Raw genomic sequence first — 21,565 nt, 5'->3', positions numbered from 1 at the left:
AGGGAAACATATCAATACATAAGTTAACACTTGTATTTCCATAACAAAACAGGGAATAAGCCTCACAAAAAAGTATAAGATTTTTACACTAGAAACCAACACTGTGAAAGAAATCCCATGTTTGTGGATTGGTTTCATTAATATGGCAGCATTCTCCAAATTGACCCACAAACAACACAACCCCGGCTGGTTTATATGCAAATATTGACAAGCTAATCCTGAAATTCATACGGACATGCAAAGGGCCCATAACAGCCCAAACAGTCTTGGAAAAACAAACTTACAAGTCCCGTGCTCACAACTTCCTACCAAGTAGTAACTGGGACAGTGGGGTATGGATGTTAAGAACAGCGATGGACAGAATACGGCTGACAGTCCACAAATAAATGATTTTGGCAATTCAGGGAGGGGAAGAAAATGAATCTTTTCAGTGAATTGTGGTGGGACAACTGAATAGCACACAAATGAACAAGGTTACACTCCTCACTTCATACCACACACAAATTTACTCAAAGTGGATTAAAGACCTAAGTAGGAGCTAACACTGTAATAAACAAAAAGCAAAAACTCTTAGAGGAAGACCCAGGCGCCAACCGCCACAACCATGTGTTTAGGCAGTGATTTCTCACATATGCCAGAGTACAAGCAACCAAAGAAAAAGTTGGACTTGACCAAAATGAAAAACGTCCTTACTACAAAGGAGACTGTCCTGAAAGTCACAAGCTCCTGGACTGAAAAAATACTTGCAAATCATATCCAGTAAAGGTCTAGTATTCAGGATGCATGAAGAACTCCTACAAATCTGTGAAAAGGGCAAAGGATATAAAGTTTTCTCCAAAGATACACAAATGGCTAAAAACCGTATGAAAAGACAGCCAACCACAAACACGCACACCTGCACCGTGATGACACCGCTTCCTACATAACTCAGATGGCAGTAACTAAGCCACAGCTGGTAACCCGTGCTGATGGGAGAACTCAGAGCCCACCTCCCCTGCAACTGGAAGTGTAGACAATGGCACAGGCACTTTGGGATATGGTTAGGCATTTCCTCAAAACATTAACCAGGTACATGACTGAGCATTTTCACTTCTAGAGAGAACCAAAAACTTCTATCCACGTGAATGTACAGGACAAAGAGCGGTAAGCATCCAGGTGTCCCTCAACTGGTGAATGGACAGAGGCAGTACATCCATAAAGTGGAACATTATCCAGCCTTAAAAAGGAGTAAGTACTAACGTACGAAGATGAACCTTAAAAATGTCCTGCAAAGTAAAAGAAGCCACACAGAAAAAGGCACAGGTCAAGGAAACCAGGGAATCAGACTCGCTTGTAATCCCACCTGTTAGAGACGGGGCCCAGTCTCCTCTGTACTTAGATGGACAATTGTATTTGGTGGAAATCATTTTTATTACATTCTGAACATTCTCCGTGTCCTCAAGATGGATTTCCCTTGCAAGCTTCTACAGTCAGGCATATAGGATCCTGCCAACTCTTGATATTCCTATTCTAAATAAATCTAAATTTATTCTAAATTTTAAATCTGAATCTGTAGTTACTTCATAAGGAAAATTCTAAGAGGTGGAATTACATAATGAAAAGAGTGTTTCTGTGGCTTTTAATAAATATACTTTTTCTGTTAACCTGAGGTGATGAATAAACAAAGTTCATGTAGTGGTTTTATTGCCCTTTACCAAGTAAAAAAAATACACATTACAGAAGTAGCAGCAATTTTAATTACAAGCAAAGGTCGACTTTACCCCTCAAAATGACTTCTTGTTTTGGTATCAGCAAATAATTTAAACTTCAAATAGTTATACTGAATACTTAAATTCATTGGTTAAAATTATGGCTTCAACAGTTGATATATGTGAACCAAACAAGGCAAAAATATAAATTAGGAAAAAGTAAAATATATAACAAATTACCAAAAAAAAATTTCTGTAAACCTGCTCATTTTTCTGTCTTGGGGCTGCCCATTTCTATTACCTGAAAAACAAGTGCAGAGCAAAGATTCATTCACGGTGTTAACCACAGGAGTTCGGTTACCTACTGGTGCCCTGCTTTTAAGCGTGCAAGATGAACCCAGCAGCACATTCGGAGATTTGAAAGGATCACAGCTGTTTACAATGGTAAATCATTTTATTGACCGTATATTCACACCAAACACAAAAAGAATGCTAGTTCTCCTCCTAATGGCCTAGGACAGGAGGAGTTTCCGGTTCGTTTCTTGCTGGGCTGCATGTACTCACAAGGGAAACATTTTCGTTCTTAAGATTCAAGGAAAGGTGGTTTAAAACAAAGGCTTAAATAAAGTAGCACCAGAAAGACTAGGTACCATCATCACATCTTTCACCCACTTGGGAGTTCTACTGTGTGAAACTATTGCACTTGTTGTAAAAAGTAAATGATAGTAAATTACCAAATTCAATAATTTAAAACAGTTTGATGAATTCTGAACTAAGCAATTTCAAAATGCTTTTGAGTTTCTCTGCCAGGGAAACCCGGGCTAGGACAACTGTGTCTAGCCATTTACTTTAAAAAGCAAGGGTAGAGGACCAAGTTTTATTTCTAAACTGTAATTGCACTATGAGAAGAGAGGCTTTTTTACATAGTGGTATGAATTTGGTCCACATCAGATACATTGTTATTACAAAAATAAACAAGTTTGTTTTTGTAAAAAATAACATTGCATTCATTTGTTCAAATTGCACAGTACAAACAAGCTATGTAAATTAATACTGATATAAGATAACTGGAAGTACATACAGTGGGTACATGTTTAGTCTGAAGCAATTAAGGAGTATGCAGATAGGTTTTCATAATGTATGAAAACTAAAAATTTAAGTCATATCTAGAAATACATAAAATATTTTAAAAGTTACAATGAAGAATGCATTCTTCACATAGTAATTTTTAGTAGCCGTGATAATACAGGATTCAGCAGTCTATTTACATAAAGGTCCATTTTTATTCAATTTACAAAAGCAATAAATAAGAAACTACATTAATTTGCACAAAACCTGTGTCATTTCATGATCAGTGTGACCATTTCTGTTACTGTATGACCAAGCCAATAAACCTGCTTTTTTCTATGAAGACTGCTCCTATTTGGAAAGAAGAGCAAGCCCGGTTTCTATTCCAAGAGTGAGTATAGCCATGCAGAATCCAGCATAAAACCTTACAAATTATAATATAAGCCCTAAAAATATGAACAGTGCCTTTGAGTATATTTACACAAGAGTATTCACAAAAAGATACAGTTCTCTGATAAAAAATAGTTTAGTGGTATCTAACAGCATAATTGGTAAGACCCCCAGACTTCTGCCCACACTGATCCAGCAGGCATCAAGCTTGCTAAAGAACGCAGGCAGGCTGACTCACAGGTAAACAGCTTCCATCAAGTCAGGACTGGGATTTAATGGGCTAAAAAAGCCAAGGAGCATGTCTCCATCACAACAGCCACATGTTGTGCCAGGGCAGGCATCTGCTCAGGAGGCCCAATTAGGGAGTCCAGTGCTCTCGATCCAAAGGGCCATACCGGTAGCTCAAGTACCTGATGAGCTACAGCAAGCACCTTAGCATTTATTTTTAAAAAGCAATCTGGACACACGCTGAACCAGAAAACATGTAAGAAGCTAGAAGTAGTGAAAAAGTAGGCTCATCTAGGGCAAAACAATCCCTATGGTTTAGGAGCTACCATTCTTTAAGAATAAAACCAAAATATTCTCATGTACAACTGTACAATACTCTTTATTTCCACCGCAGCTTAAAAAATTTTTTTATGAAAAATGATTTGATCTCACATTTTTATGGAGTCAGAGATTTCTTAGAGAGAAAGAGTTAAAATTTAATAATACCTTACCAGAGTCTCTGAGTTCTCTCCCTGGTTAAATCGTCCAACTAGGTCACAGTGTCCTCAGTTGTACGCTGCCGCTAATTAATACTGCCCGTGGTGATGGCATGCCACTGTTGTTAGGACACAGAACAGTCGTAAGTCCCATCCTGAAAAGATTCCTCCTCCTCTGCTAGGGCTGTGTCGTCCTCTTTCCGGCTGACCAGACTGCTCCCTCCGACCTCGCCCTGGGGGATGCTTCCATGGCCCGAGGAACCCCGGCTCTCCTCTGCCCGGGCACTGGTGTGTTCAGGAGTCTTACCCACAGTTATTGGCTGGAAGGCTTCAGGCTGGACTTGCTCCTCTGTTAGATCACTGAGCTTCTGTACTTGTGGCTTAATGGTGTTTAAAAATGGCTTATATCCAGGACTAAATAGAGGGGAAAGGAAATTAGCTTTTTATTGCCCCATTCAAAATGTTCCACACTGTTCTGGATTAACTGCTACTCAACACAGACATAGTGAGGTCTCCATGCTAGATGATGTGGGGAGGAGAGGGGGCACAGAATCAGAAGGAAAGGCTTCCTAGGATCCTGGCCAGGACAGTGGTTCCACTCCTGATGTGCACTGTAGGTCTTACATTTCTGAGCTCTAGGAGCAAGGACTGACATTCTTTGTCCAATGGTATTAGAATTAAAAAACCTTCACAGAGTAAATCTTTACTGAGTGAATTTGGCAACTGAGGAAAAAACTAGATCCAAGTAAGGGAAAACCCAAATCCACACATGATTGGTGACAAAGGGCTAGAACCCAAGGCTCTTCACTTCTAAGTAACTCTTACTTTGGGCTTGCTGGTAACTGCTATGGACTGTTAAATTCACACATGCCTAAAGTTTTTAATCTTTTCAAGCAGATATTTTCAGGTTATTATTACCAGCAATTCCACAGAACTACAGACCTCAAGTTCCAGTCGAATTCTAAGATCATCTGTACTGTGTTCATTTACCTATATGGCCAGACATAGGATGAGGACTAAAGAGAGAAGAAGGGAACATGCGAGAGCATTTTTATTTCTACCAACCTAAAAAATCTCCAGAGAAGTGAACCAGAACTAAACCTTCCTGAGAAAGGATAGGACTTGGCTGAGGATGGCCTAGGTACCAAGGTCACAAGCCTAAGGAGCTGTGCGCTTACCAATCTGTAGAGGCCCATCGGTCTACAGCATGCAGCCCCGTCCTTATGTTCCGTAACATCTCTCCATCTACCTCTGAAGACTGGGTGATCACTAAAATCTGGTTGATTATTGAGGATTCTCTAAGAATCAGGCCTATGACAATGCACCAGTCCAGACATCCCGCCTCCATGAAGATGTGTAGCAAGTATCTGTATGTAAGCAGAAACAGAACAAGCGACACTAAGAAGGCGCTAGCGCTGCAGAGAAGGCCAGTCATTATCAGGAACGTAGTCCCTGTTCCCTATTTGCCAAAATATCCTGAGGAGGCATCCTGTACTTCCAGGATGCTGAGGAACTCACCGAAGCTGGACTTGGGACTTGTGAGGCCCCTTACTCGCCAACTCCATGGAGATGTGCTCCAGCTCTGACGGAGTCAGACTGAGCGTAGAGAAGTTTTCATCCACCATTGTCCAGTCTCCGTCCACCACGGAGCTACTTTCTGTCAAGTCAGTGGCTGAACCAATACTGCACTCGTCACCTGATGAAGATGTGCCACAAGTTACCGACTAGCTTCATGTAGAAAATATGCTTCATTTTAACTATTAGCCGCTTCTCACATGTTGATTTCGGCTCAGAATTTTGAAACCCTAACATTATATCAACTGATAAAATTCCCATGTTACATTCACAGTTGTAACTATTTAAAAAAAATCATTAGAGAGAGAATCAGACATTATGTGCCTTTGGACGGAAAAACACACTACCTATGTAGTAGTTTTGCCTGCCTTCAAAAAAATCTAGCTAGAATTTGATGAGGTCTTTATTTTTTTTTTTTAAGATTTTATTTATTCAAGAGAGAAAGGCAGAGACACAGGCAAAGGGAGAAGCAGGCTCCCTGTAGGGAGCCTGATGCAGGACTCCATCCCAGGACCCCTGGGATCATAACCTGAGCCAAAGGCAGACGCCCAACCACAGAGCCACCCAGGTGCCCCTGATCTGGTCTTTAAATTCAATTACTAATTTACAACAAATACAGAAGTGTTAAACCATGAAGATGCAATCACCAAACTCCACATTTTGAGAAAATCATGGAGGCAAGTCTCATCCATGACTAAACTGCAAGGGGTACCAAAAAAAAAAAAAAAAAGAAAAAGATGGGGTAGGGGACATCTTGGTTGGCCCAGCTGGTTAAGCATCTCACTCAGTTTTGGCTCATGTTGTGATCCTGAGGTCATGAGATCAAGCCCTGTGTTGGGCCCTACTCTCAGCACAAAGTCTGCTTGAGACTTTCTTTTCTCTTCCTCTTGCTCCTTCCTCCCCTCCACGTGCTAAAATAAATAAATCTTAAAAAAAAAAAAAAAAAAAAGATGGGAGGTGACCAATCATTTTTTTGAAGATGACAATGTGTGAACGTTATCTGAATCTTGGTCCTAACCATAAAAAAATTTATGACACTATGAAACAACTGGAATTTGAATACTTACTGGATATTTGATATATCAAGGAATTACTGTTAAATTTTTAGAGTGATATAAATGGAGTTACAGAGTTGTTTTTTTAAGAGCCCTTTTAAAGATACATACTGAAATATTCACAGATAAAACATAGGTCTTGGATTTGGTTCAATAATATAGGAAAGGATCACATAAATTTGGTCATGAGTTGGTAAATAAGTAGCTAAATGAGTAAATGAGTAGCTAAAGCTACTCATAAGTAAATGAGTAGCTAAAGCTAGGTAACAGATACATGGGGGGGTAGGAGCAAGGGTTCCATGCTACTATTATCTCTAATTTTTAAGTATATTGGAAATGATTTCTTTAAATAGAGTTTTCTTTAAAAAAAAAATAAAAAAGGCAGTGACATTACCTTGTATCTCTTAGGATGGCTACTATAAAAACAAAACAAAACAAAACAAAAAACCCAGCTTGTAAATGTTGGCAGTATGTCAAGAAACTGGAACCCTTTGTCAATGTTGGTAGATTGATAGCTCCTCAAAAAATTAAAGAATAACCCTATGATCTTGCATTTCCACTTTTGGGTATATACCCAAAAGAATTGAGAGCAGCATCTTGAAAAGCTATCTGAACTCCCCTGTTTGCTGCAGCATTATTCACAGTAAACAAAGGTAGAAGCAACCAAATGTTCATCAATGGGGGACAGATGGATAAACAAAATGTGATATATATACACACACAATGGAATACCATTCAGCTTTAAACAGGAGGTAAATTCCCACACATGCTGCAACAGGCATCAACTCTGAGAACATGAGTTCTGTGAAATAAGCTTGAGTCACAGAAAGACAAATACTGTATGATTCCACTTATATGAGGTTCTCCAGTAGTCCAATTCATAGAGACAGGAAACAGAACAGTGGCTGCGAGGACTGGGGAGGGTGGATGGGGGAGCTCTTATTTCATGGGTACATAATTTTAGCTCAGCAAGACAGAGTTCTGGAGGTGGGCTGCACAGCAATGTGAATGTACTGGACCCTACTGAACTTGACACTTAAAAATGGTTAGGATGGTCCATATTATGTATATCTTCCACAATTTAAACAAAACTGATGGCAGCTATAAGCTTCTCCATGTAGCAGCAGTTCCAGAAACAGCGATGAGAGACTGAAAATCCAACCCCGAGCAAGAGCTCAGCCAGGAAGGAAACTACAGACAAGTAGACTAACTGCTTCTTCCACTCCTGTAACTGCCGAAGCCTCAGCACCATGAACCACCATAAAGCTCTTCACCAGTGACTCCACTAATACTGTGAGAGCAGAGACTGGCTCTCAGTTTTTGGTAGAGGGCCAGAAAGTAATCTAGGCTTTGAAGACTAAGAGGCAAAAGGAAGAATATTATGCACGAACTTACAAGAGGAAAGGAAAATCCTATAAATTAATAAAACAAGAAACAGAAGAAATTAAGTACCATTTTTTTATGATCCATGTGTACTAATGAGAAGAATGGTATTCTTTCCACAGAGATAAGTTTGCTTACTTCAAGTTCAGTTAGTGTTTCTGTATCTTCAAAATCAAGTGCGAAGTTTCATCTATCATCACTGGTCTGTAGTGAGATTTTAACCTATTTCGTTCATGTAAATACAGCGAAGTCTAGTTAAGGCCAGTGTGGCCTTGTTCTAGAAACTATCCACCTCTCTAGCAGATTCTAATGACTAATCCTCGAGGACATTATCTTGAAAGACTGAAGCTCTATTTCTGAAGTGCTAGAGCACAAGAACCTCCAAAGGAACTAAGAAAAAGCTAGGATTTAAAATGACATTTACCTTTATTAGATAAAGGTGACAGGAAGGCGTCTTGCATCTGTGGTCCATGTGACGAGGCCGTGTCAATCTCATGATGGGTGGGGCCGATGTTGCCAAGCCAGCTCTGACTTCGTTGTACATTAGAGACACCCGTGTCTATCTCAAGGTTTAAAAAAGGGTCTGCTGATTGGGACTTTAACAGCTGCTCTCCTACTGCAAAGGCAGGCCCCAAAACAAGAAAGTGGGAATTCAAAAGATGCACGCACCAGTGTTCCCAACTCAGTCATTTCAGCTTCTTTCCCCACTACCCATGGACACTGTAAGTTCAAAGCCAGTGAAACCGCATTATCCCCCCACAAACCAGGCAATCCGGGCTGGAACCAAGGGGATGCCTGTGTAATACCATCTGACAGTCAACATACATCATCAGGTCTCTTATTAGCACTAAACAGAATTTATTCTGTTCATCTTTTAAGTGTTTTTCCTTGGTTCTTATGAGATGAAGTTTCCAAATGCCACAATAAATTAGGTGTTTGTTTGTATTTTCATAATAGTCATGAGAACAGTCTTCTTTCAAAGACCTGGACTAAAAATCTTTAATTTTTCTTTCATCAAAATAGTTTCACTTTGTCTTCTCCTAGATTAGAAGATGGCTCAAACTCTCAAAGATGCATTCTTACCACTTCTCTGGAATGTCCTATCAGATAAATCACAACTTAGCTTACTCTGAATTCTATGACTAACCAATTTCAAAACTTCCCACAAGAGCAGTGTGGTAGCTCCTCTATTCAGCCAACTTTCACCTTGTTGATAATCTGAGATTGAATGAGACAAGCCCACATTACCTGTTCGGTATCTTCCATTCTTGAAAGGAGAGCTGAGAGAGGAGGCTGGGATGATGGGCAGAGGCCACAGGAAATCTTTGTGGAGTCTCTTCAGAGCCAGCACAAAGTTGTCCACCCGTGCGGCCCGCGTGCGCTCCTTGCACAGCCAACTAATTAGCTCAAAGCCCAGCTGGGCGGCAAAGCAGCCGAGGTCCTTCAGCCGGACTTCTTCCAGGAGACGCCGAGCATGTCTCCAGAGCATCATATCAATATACATGTTCTCAGCACAGTCACTGTCTTTGCTCCACCTGTAAGGAGGAGCACAAGAAAGCTACAGAAAGTGTTCCTGGATGACTTCACACAGTTGTACGCAGCAGCTCTGATAATGCTGAGGAGGAGGTAAGAGGCCCAAGATGGAGTCTGGACTGAATGAAGACAGAGCACCTGGACTTTCCTCCTTAAGATACCATGAGCTGCTGAACAATACCTAGAACACGGCAGGCTCTTAGAACATACTCATAGAACGGAAATATGGAAGAGGAAAAGAAAGGAGATGGACAAAGCCAAACCAGTAAGGAGGGTGGTGACTGGCTGAAGGTAAAAAAGGGAGCAAATAATGCTGTATCTGAAGAGCCCAGTGAAAAGAGGTGAGGAGATCAAATCAAAGAAACTGAAAAGAGAGACATAAAGTGAAATGAAGTCTGTCCATGGGAGTGGGAGGTAAGGACACAGAAACATACAACTGATGCTTAAAAAGTTTTTAACTTGGCTGTACATAGTCTACCATCCCTTACCCATATGGGCTGCTGTGGCCTGACTGGTTTGGGAACTGGGTGATGTGGTGCCTTCAGTGAGTGCCAGATGACTGTCTGGATTCAAATCTTGGCTCTGCCACTCACTACTTGTGAGCTTACTTTCTGGGCTTCTATTTCTTCACCCACAGCACGTGAGTAACAACAGTGTCTACCCTTACAGGTTGGTAAGGATGAAAAGACATACATGTGTAAATGCTTAGAGCCATGCCTGGCACATACTGAGCATTTAATATGTATCAGCCAGTAATTACGTTCTTCGAGGGTAAGGCTGAGAAGCTGCTGCTTGCCTGGCAATCATAACATCTCGTGGTTGCATCTAACTTGTATACAGCCCATGACTGTGTGTGGAGATGTTGAGAGTAAGGGTGGTATAAATGGCTATGATAAGAAATAGTAGTCAAATATCACGATAGGAAATGTTCAGTAAGTTCTCACTATGTATCAAGCACTGTCCTAACAACGAACACAGTATAAAAGAAAGGATTAGGGGAGAGAAAAGACAAGAGAGAACATGTAACAAAACAGAGAAAGGACCACAGGGACCTCACAAACCAGAGGAAATTCTATTTTATGTTTAGTATGGGCTCATAGTAACTGCCCAGGAGACAATAACCCATCTGTGGGTGATGTAGGCTTCTGTCTTCAAGACACACTTCCTCTTGGCTCTCCCACTGTTTAAAGACTTCTCCAGTCAAGAGAGTCACAGGACAGTCAAGTACATGGGGACTAAATTTTATGTTTTTGTCATGAGGTAGAGCTGGAAAGAAAGGTAAAACTATGGACTATAAGAAAGCTTTTGGATTATGTGCAGATTTAATTATCTTCCTTTTTATTCTGGTCCTCTACTATCAGGGTAACTTGAAATTAGCTACCTTCAGAATGGGTACACAAGACCTACTCTAGGACAAGGGACAGAAACTCTTCAAAGAGTAACACAGTGAACTTTGGAGGACAGAAGAAGGGAAGCATTTTGTGTGATCTCCAAGCTTTTTGGAAATGGAAAAATGAATTGCCTTTGATCAAATGACTGTTCATAAGATCCAATTTAACAAACTGCCCTGAAATGCAAGTGTCACAGAATGCCCTAAAAGCAGGAATGGCTCATTATTCTTTTACCTTTTTCCAGAAGGACCAGATGGCATACTCAGTGTTTTCTGTAAGCTGAATTTACTAGCAGGAACATTTTCAGCTGACTGGGATAAACTGATGCTTCGATTCCTGAAGAACTCAAATCCACCACTTGAACTGGGTTCCTAAGATTACACATGATGTGTGGTATAGTTAGAGAAGATGCCATGCAGGTGGATGGCCTAGAGAGGCTGTGCAATTCTGCAACCAACCTGAGCTGTAGGCGTGGATGGAGGGGTCTCTGATTCTCCAGAGCCAATGGCTTTAAGGAATCGAATCATGTGTCGACACAGGTCCCATTTGCCTTGTTCCAGGGCTGTGTTGAATAGAAGGGTGGCATGTTGCCTACTAACTGCTGGGACTTCCATATTCTACAGAAACAACCAAAGACAAGCATTCCTTTTATACGGTGATTTGCGAAGCATGAGAAATTCTTTATCTCTATGATTTCTATACCAAAGAAGGAATGCAGCTACACCTCTATAGGGGAATGTTTAATAGTAAGAATAAAAGGATCAATAAAAAGTATCATGCAAGGAAAACACTCTGCTGGTGTACTATAAATTAGGATTTTCTGAACTGCTACACTTCAGATACCTTGATTAAACCTGACCCATATTCTCTCTTTCCTGGTTCCCAGCAACTCTGCAAAGTGGTTATGCCATTCCTATTTTACAGATGAGGAAACAGAGTTCAGTCACTTACTGAAGACCAGCAGAAAAGCAAGAACACAAATCTAGTTTTGCCGGGCTCCAAAAGGCTCAGGTCTGCCTCCTGTGTGTTTTTTGTGGCTGTGATGAAAGTATTCCTGGCTCTGGGCAACAGGAGGTAGAACTGCTACACAAAGAGTCCTAATTCTTTCACAAACTTAATCACATCGCTGGCCTTGGCCTTCAGGCGAAAGGCACCTGGTAGTATAAGTTAAACTTTAATTATGATCTATTGATCCACAGCAATGCTGGAATTGATACAGAGACAGTGTCCAGTCTCACTGCTGGGCAGATCACTTAAAGTCTAAGGAGTGACCTAAAACAAAAAACAGCAGCATGTATTTTGTTTCTATTTTTATCATTCTGTGGCTTTTTTAGACTAGCCAAGGAATCACAGACTTTCAGGGCCACTCCACTCCGCCTTGGCTTGACTACTTCCTCTGGTTTCCATCAGCTGTCTTGAAGTTTATAAGCTGACAAGAAGTGTGATTTGGCAGAGTTTAACCCAGTCTATGGCTATCTTCTTATATTAATGAAAACAACTTTGCAGTCATTTGAAAGAACCTCCAAGTGCAGCCTATCACATCTGTATCAGACTGATAGGAACAACAACTATCAAGCCCTTTTGTCAAATACATAATGACACAAATTTTCAGGAGTCTCAAAGAACCGTGTGCTGTGAGAGAGATCACTGTGGCAGGCCCGAGTTTTGTCAGCTTGCAATGGGGACCCCACCATCAGGAGTTCTGCTAGGATGACCCAGGCTTTACCCAGAGCCCCTTGGCACTTGTGCATTAGGAGGAGACAAATCTATCACTGTGAGAGACTCGGACAGAGAGTTCAAATTAGCTATTAGCTCAAACCTACTAATATTCAAAATAATTCTGTATTACTGCATGTCCTATGCAATATGTTCATTTTATTGTATGTATTATACTACACAGAATAGAAACCCAGACTGTACGGATCCTTTGAACACAATCACAGTGCCAACACAAGACAGAGTCCCCGCCTCTCAGTTTAAGCTCATTAATTTCTGCACCTTCCTAAGAAGAGAACTGTTACCTGTAAGATAATAAGGTAAGAGGCAGCTGTGTCCAAATCCTGAGCCATCAAGCATTCCTCAAACAAGTCCTTGGGGTTTCCAACAGCTGCAAAAAGGTAATTCCACAGGGCATATTCAGTCTTCCGTGCACAGTGAACAACCGTCTGCAGGAAGAGGGGGAACTCGGTGATAAATTTCGCCACAGTGGGAAGCAGAGGGTCGGGAATGGGTTCCCGTGAGGTAGCTTCTTCTTCCAGCACTTCGTGGAGCATGAGCTCCAGCACATGAGGGAAGTAAGGGAGAGTGGCACAGGACTGGGCTAAGAGCAAGGCCTGCTCCCCAAGGTTCCTGACCAGCAGCTGACGTAGAATGTGGTGGAGGTAGATCTGAGAGGTTCTCTCCACAACACAGTAAGGGAACAGCACCTCCAGCTGCTCCCGAGCACTGTTCCGAGCGTACAGAGAATCATAGAGTAAAGTGTCATTGACAGCACCAAGGACTAATGCGTCTTCAAACAGAACAGCCAGGGGGTAAATATTGATGTGGAAAGGCAGCATGATCCGCTGGGACAAGAAGGAGTGGGGTTTGCGGTGATCCCTTGGGAAGAGAGGCAGCCAGACTTTCATGCCTGCCCCTCCACAGCTCAGCCAGAGAGCTTCCAGAAGGTGACGCTTTTGTTTATTTGCTCGACACGTCGTCCAGACATTTTCAACAGACTGGGCCAGTACAACGGGAGGACAAAACGGCAACTGGAGAAGCAAAGACAAGGAGCAATTGTTTTTCCTATTAAATCTGTATATTCTGAAGTTCCTCTGCATTAATCTCTTAAGTCTTTCAAAATGATAGCACAACTTCTTTTGAGAAAGTTAGGGGACTCTATAATTAGAGTTAAGACTCTGCCTTTCAAAGTATGTGTATTTACATCTAAAAACAAGACAAAACAAAAAAACCCACAAACTTCACCAACCTATCCTACTTTCCCATTAGAATTAGCAAATAATAATGCCCAAGCAATAACACCTGAAGTATGGAACACTGTATGATTGTTTCAGGATGTTCTTACCCTTCACAGTCTTATACCTGGAGGCTTAAAGACTAATATATACTTTTCCAGTTTCCAAGTCACAAGATAATACTCTCCTCTTAAATTCTTTTATTCCTTTATCTTTAATGGTCTACACGACTTGAATTTTACTCACCAGTTTCCTTTGGTTAGGGTTACTGTCCTTCTCCCGGATCTGAGGGCCCGATCTGTCCCTCTGCATCATGATAAGCTGTCCTGCAAGATTGAGCATTATGCTCTCTGCATCACGAGCCTGAAAGAAAAATTGGATTTAAGCAAATATATATGTTTTCAGCATTTCCTCCCAAATCCATATGGTTTACAGGTGAGACCACCAACAATATTTACTGTGTACCACGTACAGCCATTCTGTCAGGTGATGTGGAGAACAAGCTGCTTTCTGGCTAGGGTAGAACGTGCTTTACCACAATGCAATGAATGAGCAGTACAAGTGAACAAACGATTGAGGGCAGAGCTGAATTATCCTGATAAAACTAGGAGAACTTCAGAAGTCATAAAGATGAGAGATCCCTTCAGTGACCTGCTGGCATAGCTACAGAAGCTTAAAGGGTGAGGTGGGCCTCCAAGGATTAGGACATATAGGAGGAAGGAAAAGGGTGGGTTCTCCAGCTGAAGACCATCAGTGTAAATGATACTGAGAGGAACATTTCTTCTGGGAAAGTGTGAACGATCAGACTAGATTAAGACTATCATGAGAAAAATGCTGGATGGTAACAGACCTTCAATGAGAGACTGGAAAGACAGGTTTAAAAAGGGGGGGGGGCAGGAAATAAGCTACTACTTATGGTTCCTGAATAAGGAAGTCATTAAAAATTCTGAGTTATTCAGAATGGCTTACTCAGGAGAGGCAGACATCACAGGTGTTGACTTCAGGCATGAGTGAAATAATCTGTCTTTTCATTATGGAAAATTACACCCAAATCCTAAAGTAGAGAGCCTAACATGACTCCCCATTAAACCCTCTCAACCTGGCTCAACATGGCAGAGCACTGTTTTAAAGTGAATCTCAGATAGGAAGTCTTTTGTCACTTGTAAAGAAGAAGAGCATCTGGATTTACAAAAACAAAAACACAACTGACAGGTGCCTGAGTCAAGAGAGGCATGAAGAGAAGTGAACTGAAGGTGATTTTGGAGTACTGCCTTTACCCAGGCTGGGTGCTAGAGAAGGTGGGGTTACCACTGACAAGTTACAGGAGAAGTTAAGGAAAACTAAGCAGTTCTATTTCACTGCTCGCTGTATTTGAAAGTCTTAAGACTTTCACGTAAAAACATTGAGAGAGAGGACTAAAGACGAACATGCCAGAATCAAAGTGAGGTTGGGAAGCTGAAGGAAACAGACGTGCTTTCTGAAGCAACGTCTGCAGGGCCGAAGGCGAGCTTCTGAAGGCACAAAGGGCATCAGCAGAGCAGACTGTCACATAAACTGAGGAGGAAAGAATGATTACTCAGAAGCTGCGGGAAGGTGTTGCAGTGTGAGGCTTGCTGACAGGCTGAATTTATTAAGCTGTCATCATTATTCAGGGTTCAGTCAGGAAAACAGCAGCCATCCTACACATTCTGTTTGCAAATCACTTACACAAAATGCTCTTCTGGACTGCCCTGCAGAAACCATTAGAACTGTATATAAGAAATGGCAAGAGGGTCCCAAAGATTCATGGATCTTACCATTCATTTTTGTGTTAGACCATATCCAGGGAGGTAATAAGGGTAATAAAATTTAAAAAGAGAAAGAAAAAGATAAAAATCACAAAATCTCCAAGCAACTGTCATAAAGCCCAAGAACTTTACTTGGATAGAAGTCTTTGGTTCCCCAGTTAGCATATAATGACATGAAAAGTAAAGATCTACCTCCCCACAGCACATGAGAAACAACATAGAACTTTGAGGTAGAAGATGAAGAATGGGAATAATACACTGTGTGGTAACTAAGAACTGGATGGCACAGGTCAGAGAAAACATGAACATGCAAACTGAGAGTCAGAACAGAGTGCCTGGGGTCTGGTGCAGAGACACTCCACAACACCCTTCCAGTGACTTTCAGAGCAGCTCACTCAGGTCACTGCAGCAAGGACTTGGGGTACAATAACCACTGGCAGGTGTGAAAATGGGGAATTTCGCTACATTTGATGCGATCTCTCATTACACAAACAAACCCACTTCTCTTTCCTTCAGTTGCATCCATGCATTCAACACTTTCCATCAGGACTACAGCATGGAGAACAGGGGAGTTCCACAGCACCTTCCAGCATTTTTTTTTTTTTTAAGATTTTAATTATTTATTAGAGACGGGGGCAGGGGCAGAGAGAGAGAGAGAGAGAGAGAGAGGCAGAGACACAGGCAGAGGGAGAAGCAGGCTCCATGCAGGGAGCCTGACGTGGGACTCAATCCCAGGTCTCCAGGATCATGCCCTGGGCTGAAGGCAGCGTTAAACTGCTAAGCCACCGGGGCTGCCCCCGCTTCCAACATTTTTAATGAGCTTTTCAAAAACTTAAAAGCAGGGACTGCCTATATCCCCAAAATGCTAAATTTCAAAGAATCAAACATACCTTCTCTAAGAAAATCCCTAGTAGATGATTTTTTTTTTAGATGATTCTTATTACAAGTTGCAGAGACAAGGCACCCAGTCTCATAAGGGAGGCCATCTTACTGTTAAACAGTTTCCATTCTTAAGGTTTTTAAAAAAACCTTTATGAAATAAAGACTTGCCTTGCTGTAGCAATCATGGATGGTCTTCCCTCAGTGCAAGACGCCATCCATTTATTTATTACATAAATTATGGTTTGTTTCCCTCTCTGATTTCATCTTATTTTTCCCTCCCTTCCCCTATGTTCCTGTTTTGTTTCTTAAATTCCACATGAGTGAAATCATATATTTGTCTTTCTCTGACTTTTTTCGATCAACATAATATTCTCTAGTTCCATCCACGTTGTTGCAAATGGTAAAATTTCGTTCTTTTTGATGGTTGAGAAATACTCAATTGTTTATGTGTATGTATGCATATATGTACATATACATACACATATATATGTATACACACACACCCCCACCTCTTCTCTATCCATTCATCAATTGATGAACATCTGAGCTCTTTCCCTATTTTACCTAGTGTGGATATTGCTGCTATGAACACTGGGGTGCACTTGCCCCTTTGAATCTGTATGTTTCTATCCTTTGGATAAATACCTAGTAATGCAATTGCTGGGTCACAGGGTAGGTCTATTTTTAACTTTTTGAGGAACCGCCATACTGTTTTCCAGAGTGGCTGCACCAGTTTGCATTCCCACCAACATCTGTTGTTTCCTGTGTTGTTAATTTTAGCCATTCTGACGGGTGGGTGGTATCTCATTGTGATATTGATCCGTATTTCCCTGATGTCGAATGATGCGCAGCATCTTTTCATGTGTCAGCCATATAGATGTCTTCTTTGGAGAAGTGTTTATTCATATCTTTTGCCCATTTCTTAACTGCATTATTTGTTTTTTGGGTATTGGGTTGAAGTTCTTTAGAGATTTTAGATACTCTTTATCCAATATGTCATTTGCAAATACCTTTTTTGTTCCATTGGCTACCTTTTAGCTTTGTTGTTTCCTTTGCTGTGTGGAAGATTTATCATCTTGATGAAGTCCCAATAGTTCATTTTTGCTTTTGTTTCCTGTGCCTTAAGGATGTGTCTAGCAAAAAGTTGCTACAGTCAAGGTCTAAGAGGTTGCTGCCTGCTTTCCCCTCTAGGATTTTGATGGATTCCTGTCTCACACTCAGGGCTTTCATTCATTTTGAATTCATTTTCATGTATGGTTTAAGAAAGTAGTCTAGTTTCATTATTCTATATGTGGCTGTACTATTTTCCCAACATCATTTGTTAAAGAGACTGTCTTTTCCACTTTTTAAAAAATTTTTTTGAAAGATTTTATTTATTTATTCATGAGAGACACACAGAGAGAGAGCAGGAATACAGGCAGAGGGAGAAGCAGGCTCCCTCTGGGGAGCCTGATGCAGAACTCGATCCCAGACCCCGGGAGCTAAAGGCAGATGGTCAACCACTAAGCCACCCAGGTGTCCCGAGACTGTCTTTTTTCCATTGGATATTCTGTCCTGTTTTCTTGAAGATTAGTTGACCACACAGTTTTGGGTTCATTTCTGGGTTCTCTATTCTGTTCCACTGATCTATGTGTCTTTGTGCCAGCACCGCATTGTCTTAATGATTACAGCTTTGTAATAGGGCTTGAGGTCCATAATTGTGATGCCTCCCACTTTGTTTTTCTTTTTCAACATTACTTTGGCTATTCGGAGTCTTTTCTGGTTCCATACAAATTTTAGGATTGTTTGTTCCAGCTCTGTGAAAAATGCTGGTGTTATTTTGATAAGAATTGCAATGAATGAGTAGATTGCTTTAGGTAGTATAGGCATTTTAACAATATTTGTTCTTCTAATCCAAGAGAATTGAATGTTTTTCCATTTGTGTCCTCTTCAGTTTCTTTCATAAGCGTTCTATAGTTTTTAGCATACATATCTTTTACCTCTTCGATTAGGTTTATTCCTAGGTATCTTAGGATTTTTGGTGCTATTGTAAACGGGATCGATTCCTTGATTTCTCTTTCTGCTACTTCACTATCGGTGTACAGAAATGCAACAGATTTCTCTACATTGATTTTTATATCCTGTGACTCTGCTGAATTCCTGTATAAATTCTAGCAATTTTTTGGTGGACTCTTGGGTTTCCTACATTGAGTGTTACTGAAGTCCTAGCCTCAGCAATTAGACAACAAAAAGAAATAAAAGGCATCCAAATCGGCAAGGAAGAAGTCAAACCACCACTCTTCACAGTCAACTTACTTCTTAATCTGCTCTTTACCACATTTGCTCTCTACTCTTTGTGAAAGGCTTTTACTTTTTAAATCCCAGTATAGTTAACATGTAGTATTATATTAGTTTCAGGTGGTGTACAATACAGTGATTCAACACTTCCATACAACACTTGGTACTCATCTTAAGTGCATTCCTTCATCCCCATCACATATTTCCCCCACCCCCACGCCCACTCACCTTCCCACTGGTGACCATCAGTTTGTTCTCTACAGTTAGAGTCTGTTTCTTGATTTGTCTTTTTCCTTTACCCATTTGTTTGGTTTCTTAAATTCTACATATGAATGAAATCATATGGTATTTGTCTTTCTCTGGCTTATTTCACTTAGGATTATACTCTCTAGATCCATCCATGTCATTGCAAATGAAAATATTTCATTCTTTTTATTTTTAAAGATTTATTGATCTGAGTGAGCGCAAATGAACATGACGTGGGGAGGGGCAGGCAGAGAAGGGAAAGCAGACACTCACTGAGCAGGGAGCCTGACATGGGACTCGATCCCAGAACCCTGGGATCAGGACCTAAGCCAAAGACAGATGCTTAACTGTCCGAGCCACCCAGGCGCCCCATTTGTAATATTCCACATGTATATATACCACATATTTATCCATTCATCTATCAATGGATACTTGGGCTGTTTCTCTAATTTGGCTATTGTAAACAATGCTGCAATAAATATAGGGGTGTAGGTGTCCCTCTGAATTAAGTGTTTTCGTATTTTGGGGGGTAAGTACCCAGTACTGTGATTACTGATCAGTGGATAGTTCTATCTTTAACTTTTTGAAGAACCTCCATCCTGTCTTCCACAGTGGCATGCTCACCAGCAGTACAAGAGGGTTCTTTTTTCTCCATATTTTTGCCAAAATTTGCTGTTTGTGTTTTAGCCATTCAGGTGTGAGGTGGTATCTCACTGTAGTTTTGATTTGCATTTCCCTGATGATGAGTGATGTTGAGCATTTTTCACATGTCTACTTGAAAGGACCTCTTAAAATGCATTACCCAGTACTACTGATGCCACTGACTGCCTACTGTATCTGGGATATACAGGAGACCCTTTATTTTCCCTAATATGAAAACTTCAAACATGAAAGAGAAAACTTCAAAGTAGAGAGAATAGTACAATAAGCCCTCATATCCCCATCAATCAAATTCACAATTATTCAAGGTTTTGCCACATTTGCTCCATCTTTCCCTTTTTTCATTTATTTTGCTGAAGTATTTTCTTATTTTTTTTAAAGATTTATTTTTAAGAGTCACCTGCCCCACTGACTAAGCAAGCCAGCCAGGTGTCCCTACCAAAGTATTTTAAAGGAAGATACTGTGCCGTTTTACCTCTATACTATGCAACCCTAAAGTCCATGGATATTTGCTTACATAATCACAATGCCAGTACCATATCTAATAAGATCTACAGTTATTCCTTAATGTTACCTCTCAGTGCGTATCCAGTATCTCTAATTGCTTTAAAAGTGTCTTTTTATAGCCAGTTTGAATCAGGATACAAATGAACTTAAACACTGCATTTAGTTGTTATGCCTCTAAAGAATTATTTATAAGTCTCCCCTTATTTTTCTTGCAAACCCCCACATTACTGACTTGTAGCTGTCCTACAGAATGTTGTATACTCTGCTTCCTTGTGGTGTTACACTAAACCTCTACCCCTGTATTTCCTATGAATGAAACTTGACTCTAGAAGCTTGATTTAATTCAGGTTCAGTATTTTTGGTGGTAATTCCTCATGTGAACTTTAGGATGGATCATCCCAGGAAGCATGCTCCACTTGGTTCTCCCACTTGCAGTGATGCTAAGGTTGATTAACTAGGCTTAGATAAGGCCACCTGATGCCCTCATTGTGACACTCCCCACCAACCTTTCATCTGATGACTTCATCCAATCATCACTGTCTGAATCAGTTACTGCCTTAGGGGCTGCAAAAAGGGGACTCTGTTTGGGGTGACTGGGTGATGGTCACTGAGGGGGGCACTTGGCGGGATGAGCACTGCATGTTATGCTATATGTTGGCAAATTGAACTCCAATTAAAAAAAAAAGGGATCCCTGGGTGGCGCAGCGGTTTGGCGCCTGCCTTTAGCCCAGGGCGCAATCCTGGAGACCCGGGATCGAATCCCACATCGGGCCCCGGTGCATGGAGCCTGCTTCTCCCTCTGCCTGTGTCTCTGCCTCTCTCTCTCTCTCTCTCTGTGACTATCATAAATAAATAAAAATTAAAAAAAAAAAAAAGTGACTCTGTAATTCTTATCTTCCTCCTCATCTTTTAGCTACAATTCTTTTCTATAACACAACTTTCTCTTTTCATCTAGGATTCTCTGGCTACATGAAATATAGTTTGAGGGGAAATGGAATCTAGATTTTGAAGATGAATGAAGTGCCTTAATAGGAAGTAAATACTGGGAAGACAGAGTTAACAAATGTATATAGTTTTCCTTTGAAAATAGGTTGCACAATGAGACAAAATTTGGAAATCATTCATGAACAGGAGCAGCCTTGGAATAGGAAGTTACACAACTTCGTGGGTTTAACCAGAAACTACAGCATTATTTTCTCTTTCTTTATATGGTAACTAATCATGGAATTCTCTATATTTTATATTCATTCCACTTCTTTCCTTCTTTTTCACTGTCAAGTTTAGGTCACTAATACCCTTCCTTTAGATCATGATAGTGGCCTCTCAGCTACCCTCTCTACATCCTGTTTTGCCCTACTCTGGCTCATTTTCCTCTTTATAGTTAGACTAAACATTACAAAGCTTAGTTCTAGTAATACCCAGCTCAAAATGTAGACTTTAAAATTAAGTCCAGTCACTCTGAAGT

General features: G+C 40.8%; 1 protein-coding gene across 4 annotated transcripts in view; it reads right to left on the bottom strand.

Annotated features, from left to right (window-relative positions):
* Positions 1 to 1,666: 1,666 nt before the first annotated feature.
* RIC1 (RIC1 homolog, RAB6A GEF complex partner 1) overlaps positions 1,667 to 21,565 on the bottom strand; it is a 143,605-nt gene continuing 123,706 nt past the window's right edge. For 3 of the 4 annotated variants that reach the window (XM_038527273.1, XM_038527274.1, XM_038527276.1), the window contains 9 exons: positions 13,988 to 14,104; positions 12,809 to 13,537; positions 11,246 to 11,404; positions 11,022 to 11,158; positions 9,112 to 9,398; positions 8,288 to 8,479; positions 5,369 to 5,546; positions 5,029 to 5,217; positions 1,667 to 4,264 (listed from right to left, as the gene is read on the bottom strand). In XM_038527273.1, the coding sequence (XP_038383201.1) occupies positions 3,976 to 4,264; positions 5,029 to 5,217; positions 5,369 to 5,546; positions 8,288 to 8,479; positions 9,112 to 9,398; positions 11,022 to 11,158; positions 11,246 to 11,404; positions 12,809 to 13,537; positions 13,988 to 14,104 (2,277 nt within the window). In that variant the 3' untranslated portion in view covers positions 1,667 to 3,975. The remainder of the gene's footprint in view (positions 4,265 to 5,028; positions 5,218 to 5,368; positions 5,547 to 8,287; positions 8,480 to 9,111; positions 9,399 to 11,021; positions 11,159 to 11,245; positions 11,405 to 12,808; positions 13,538 to 13,987; positions 14,105 to 21,565) is intronic. The other variant, XM_038527275.1, reaches the window with a different exon arrangement.

This window comes from Canis lupus, chromosome 1, assembly GCF_011100685.1.
Source record: "Canis lupus familiaris isolate Mischka breed German Shepherd chromosome 1, alternate assembly UU_Cfam_GSD_1.0, whole genome shotgun sequence".
Classification (NCBI taxonomy): Eukaryota; Metazoa; Chordata; class Mammalia; order Carnivora; family Canidae; genus Canis; species Canis lupus.
The sequence above is the reverse complement of the archived record's forward strand: the minus strand, read 5'-3'. Positions and strand labels throughout refer to the sequence as shown.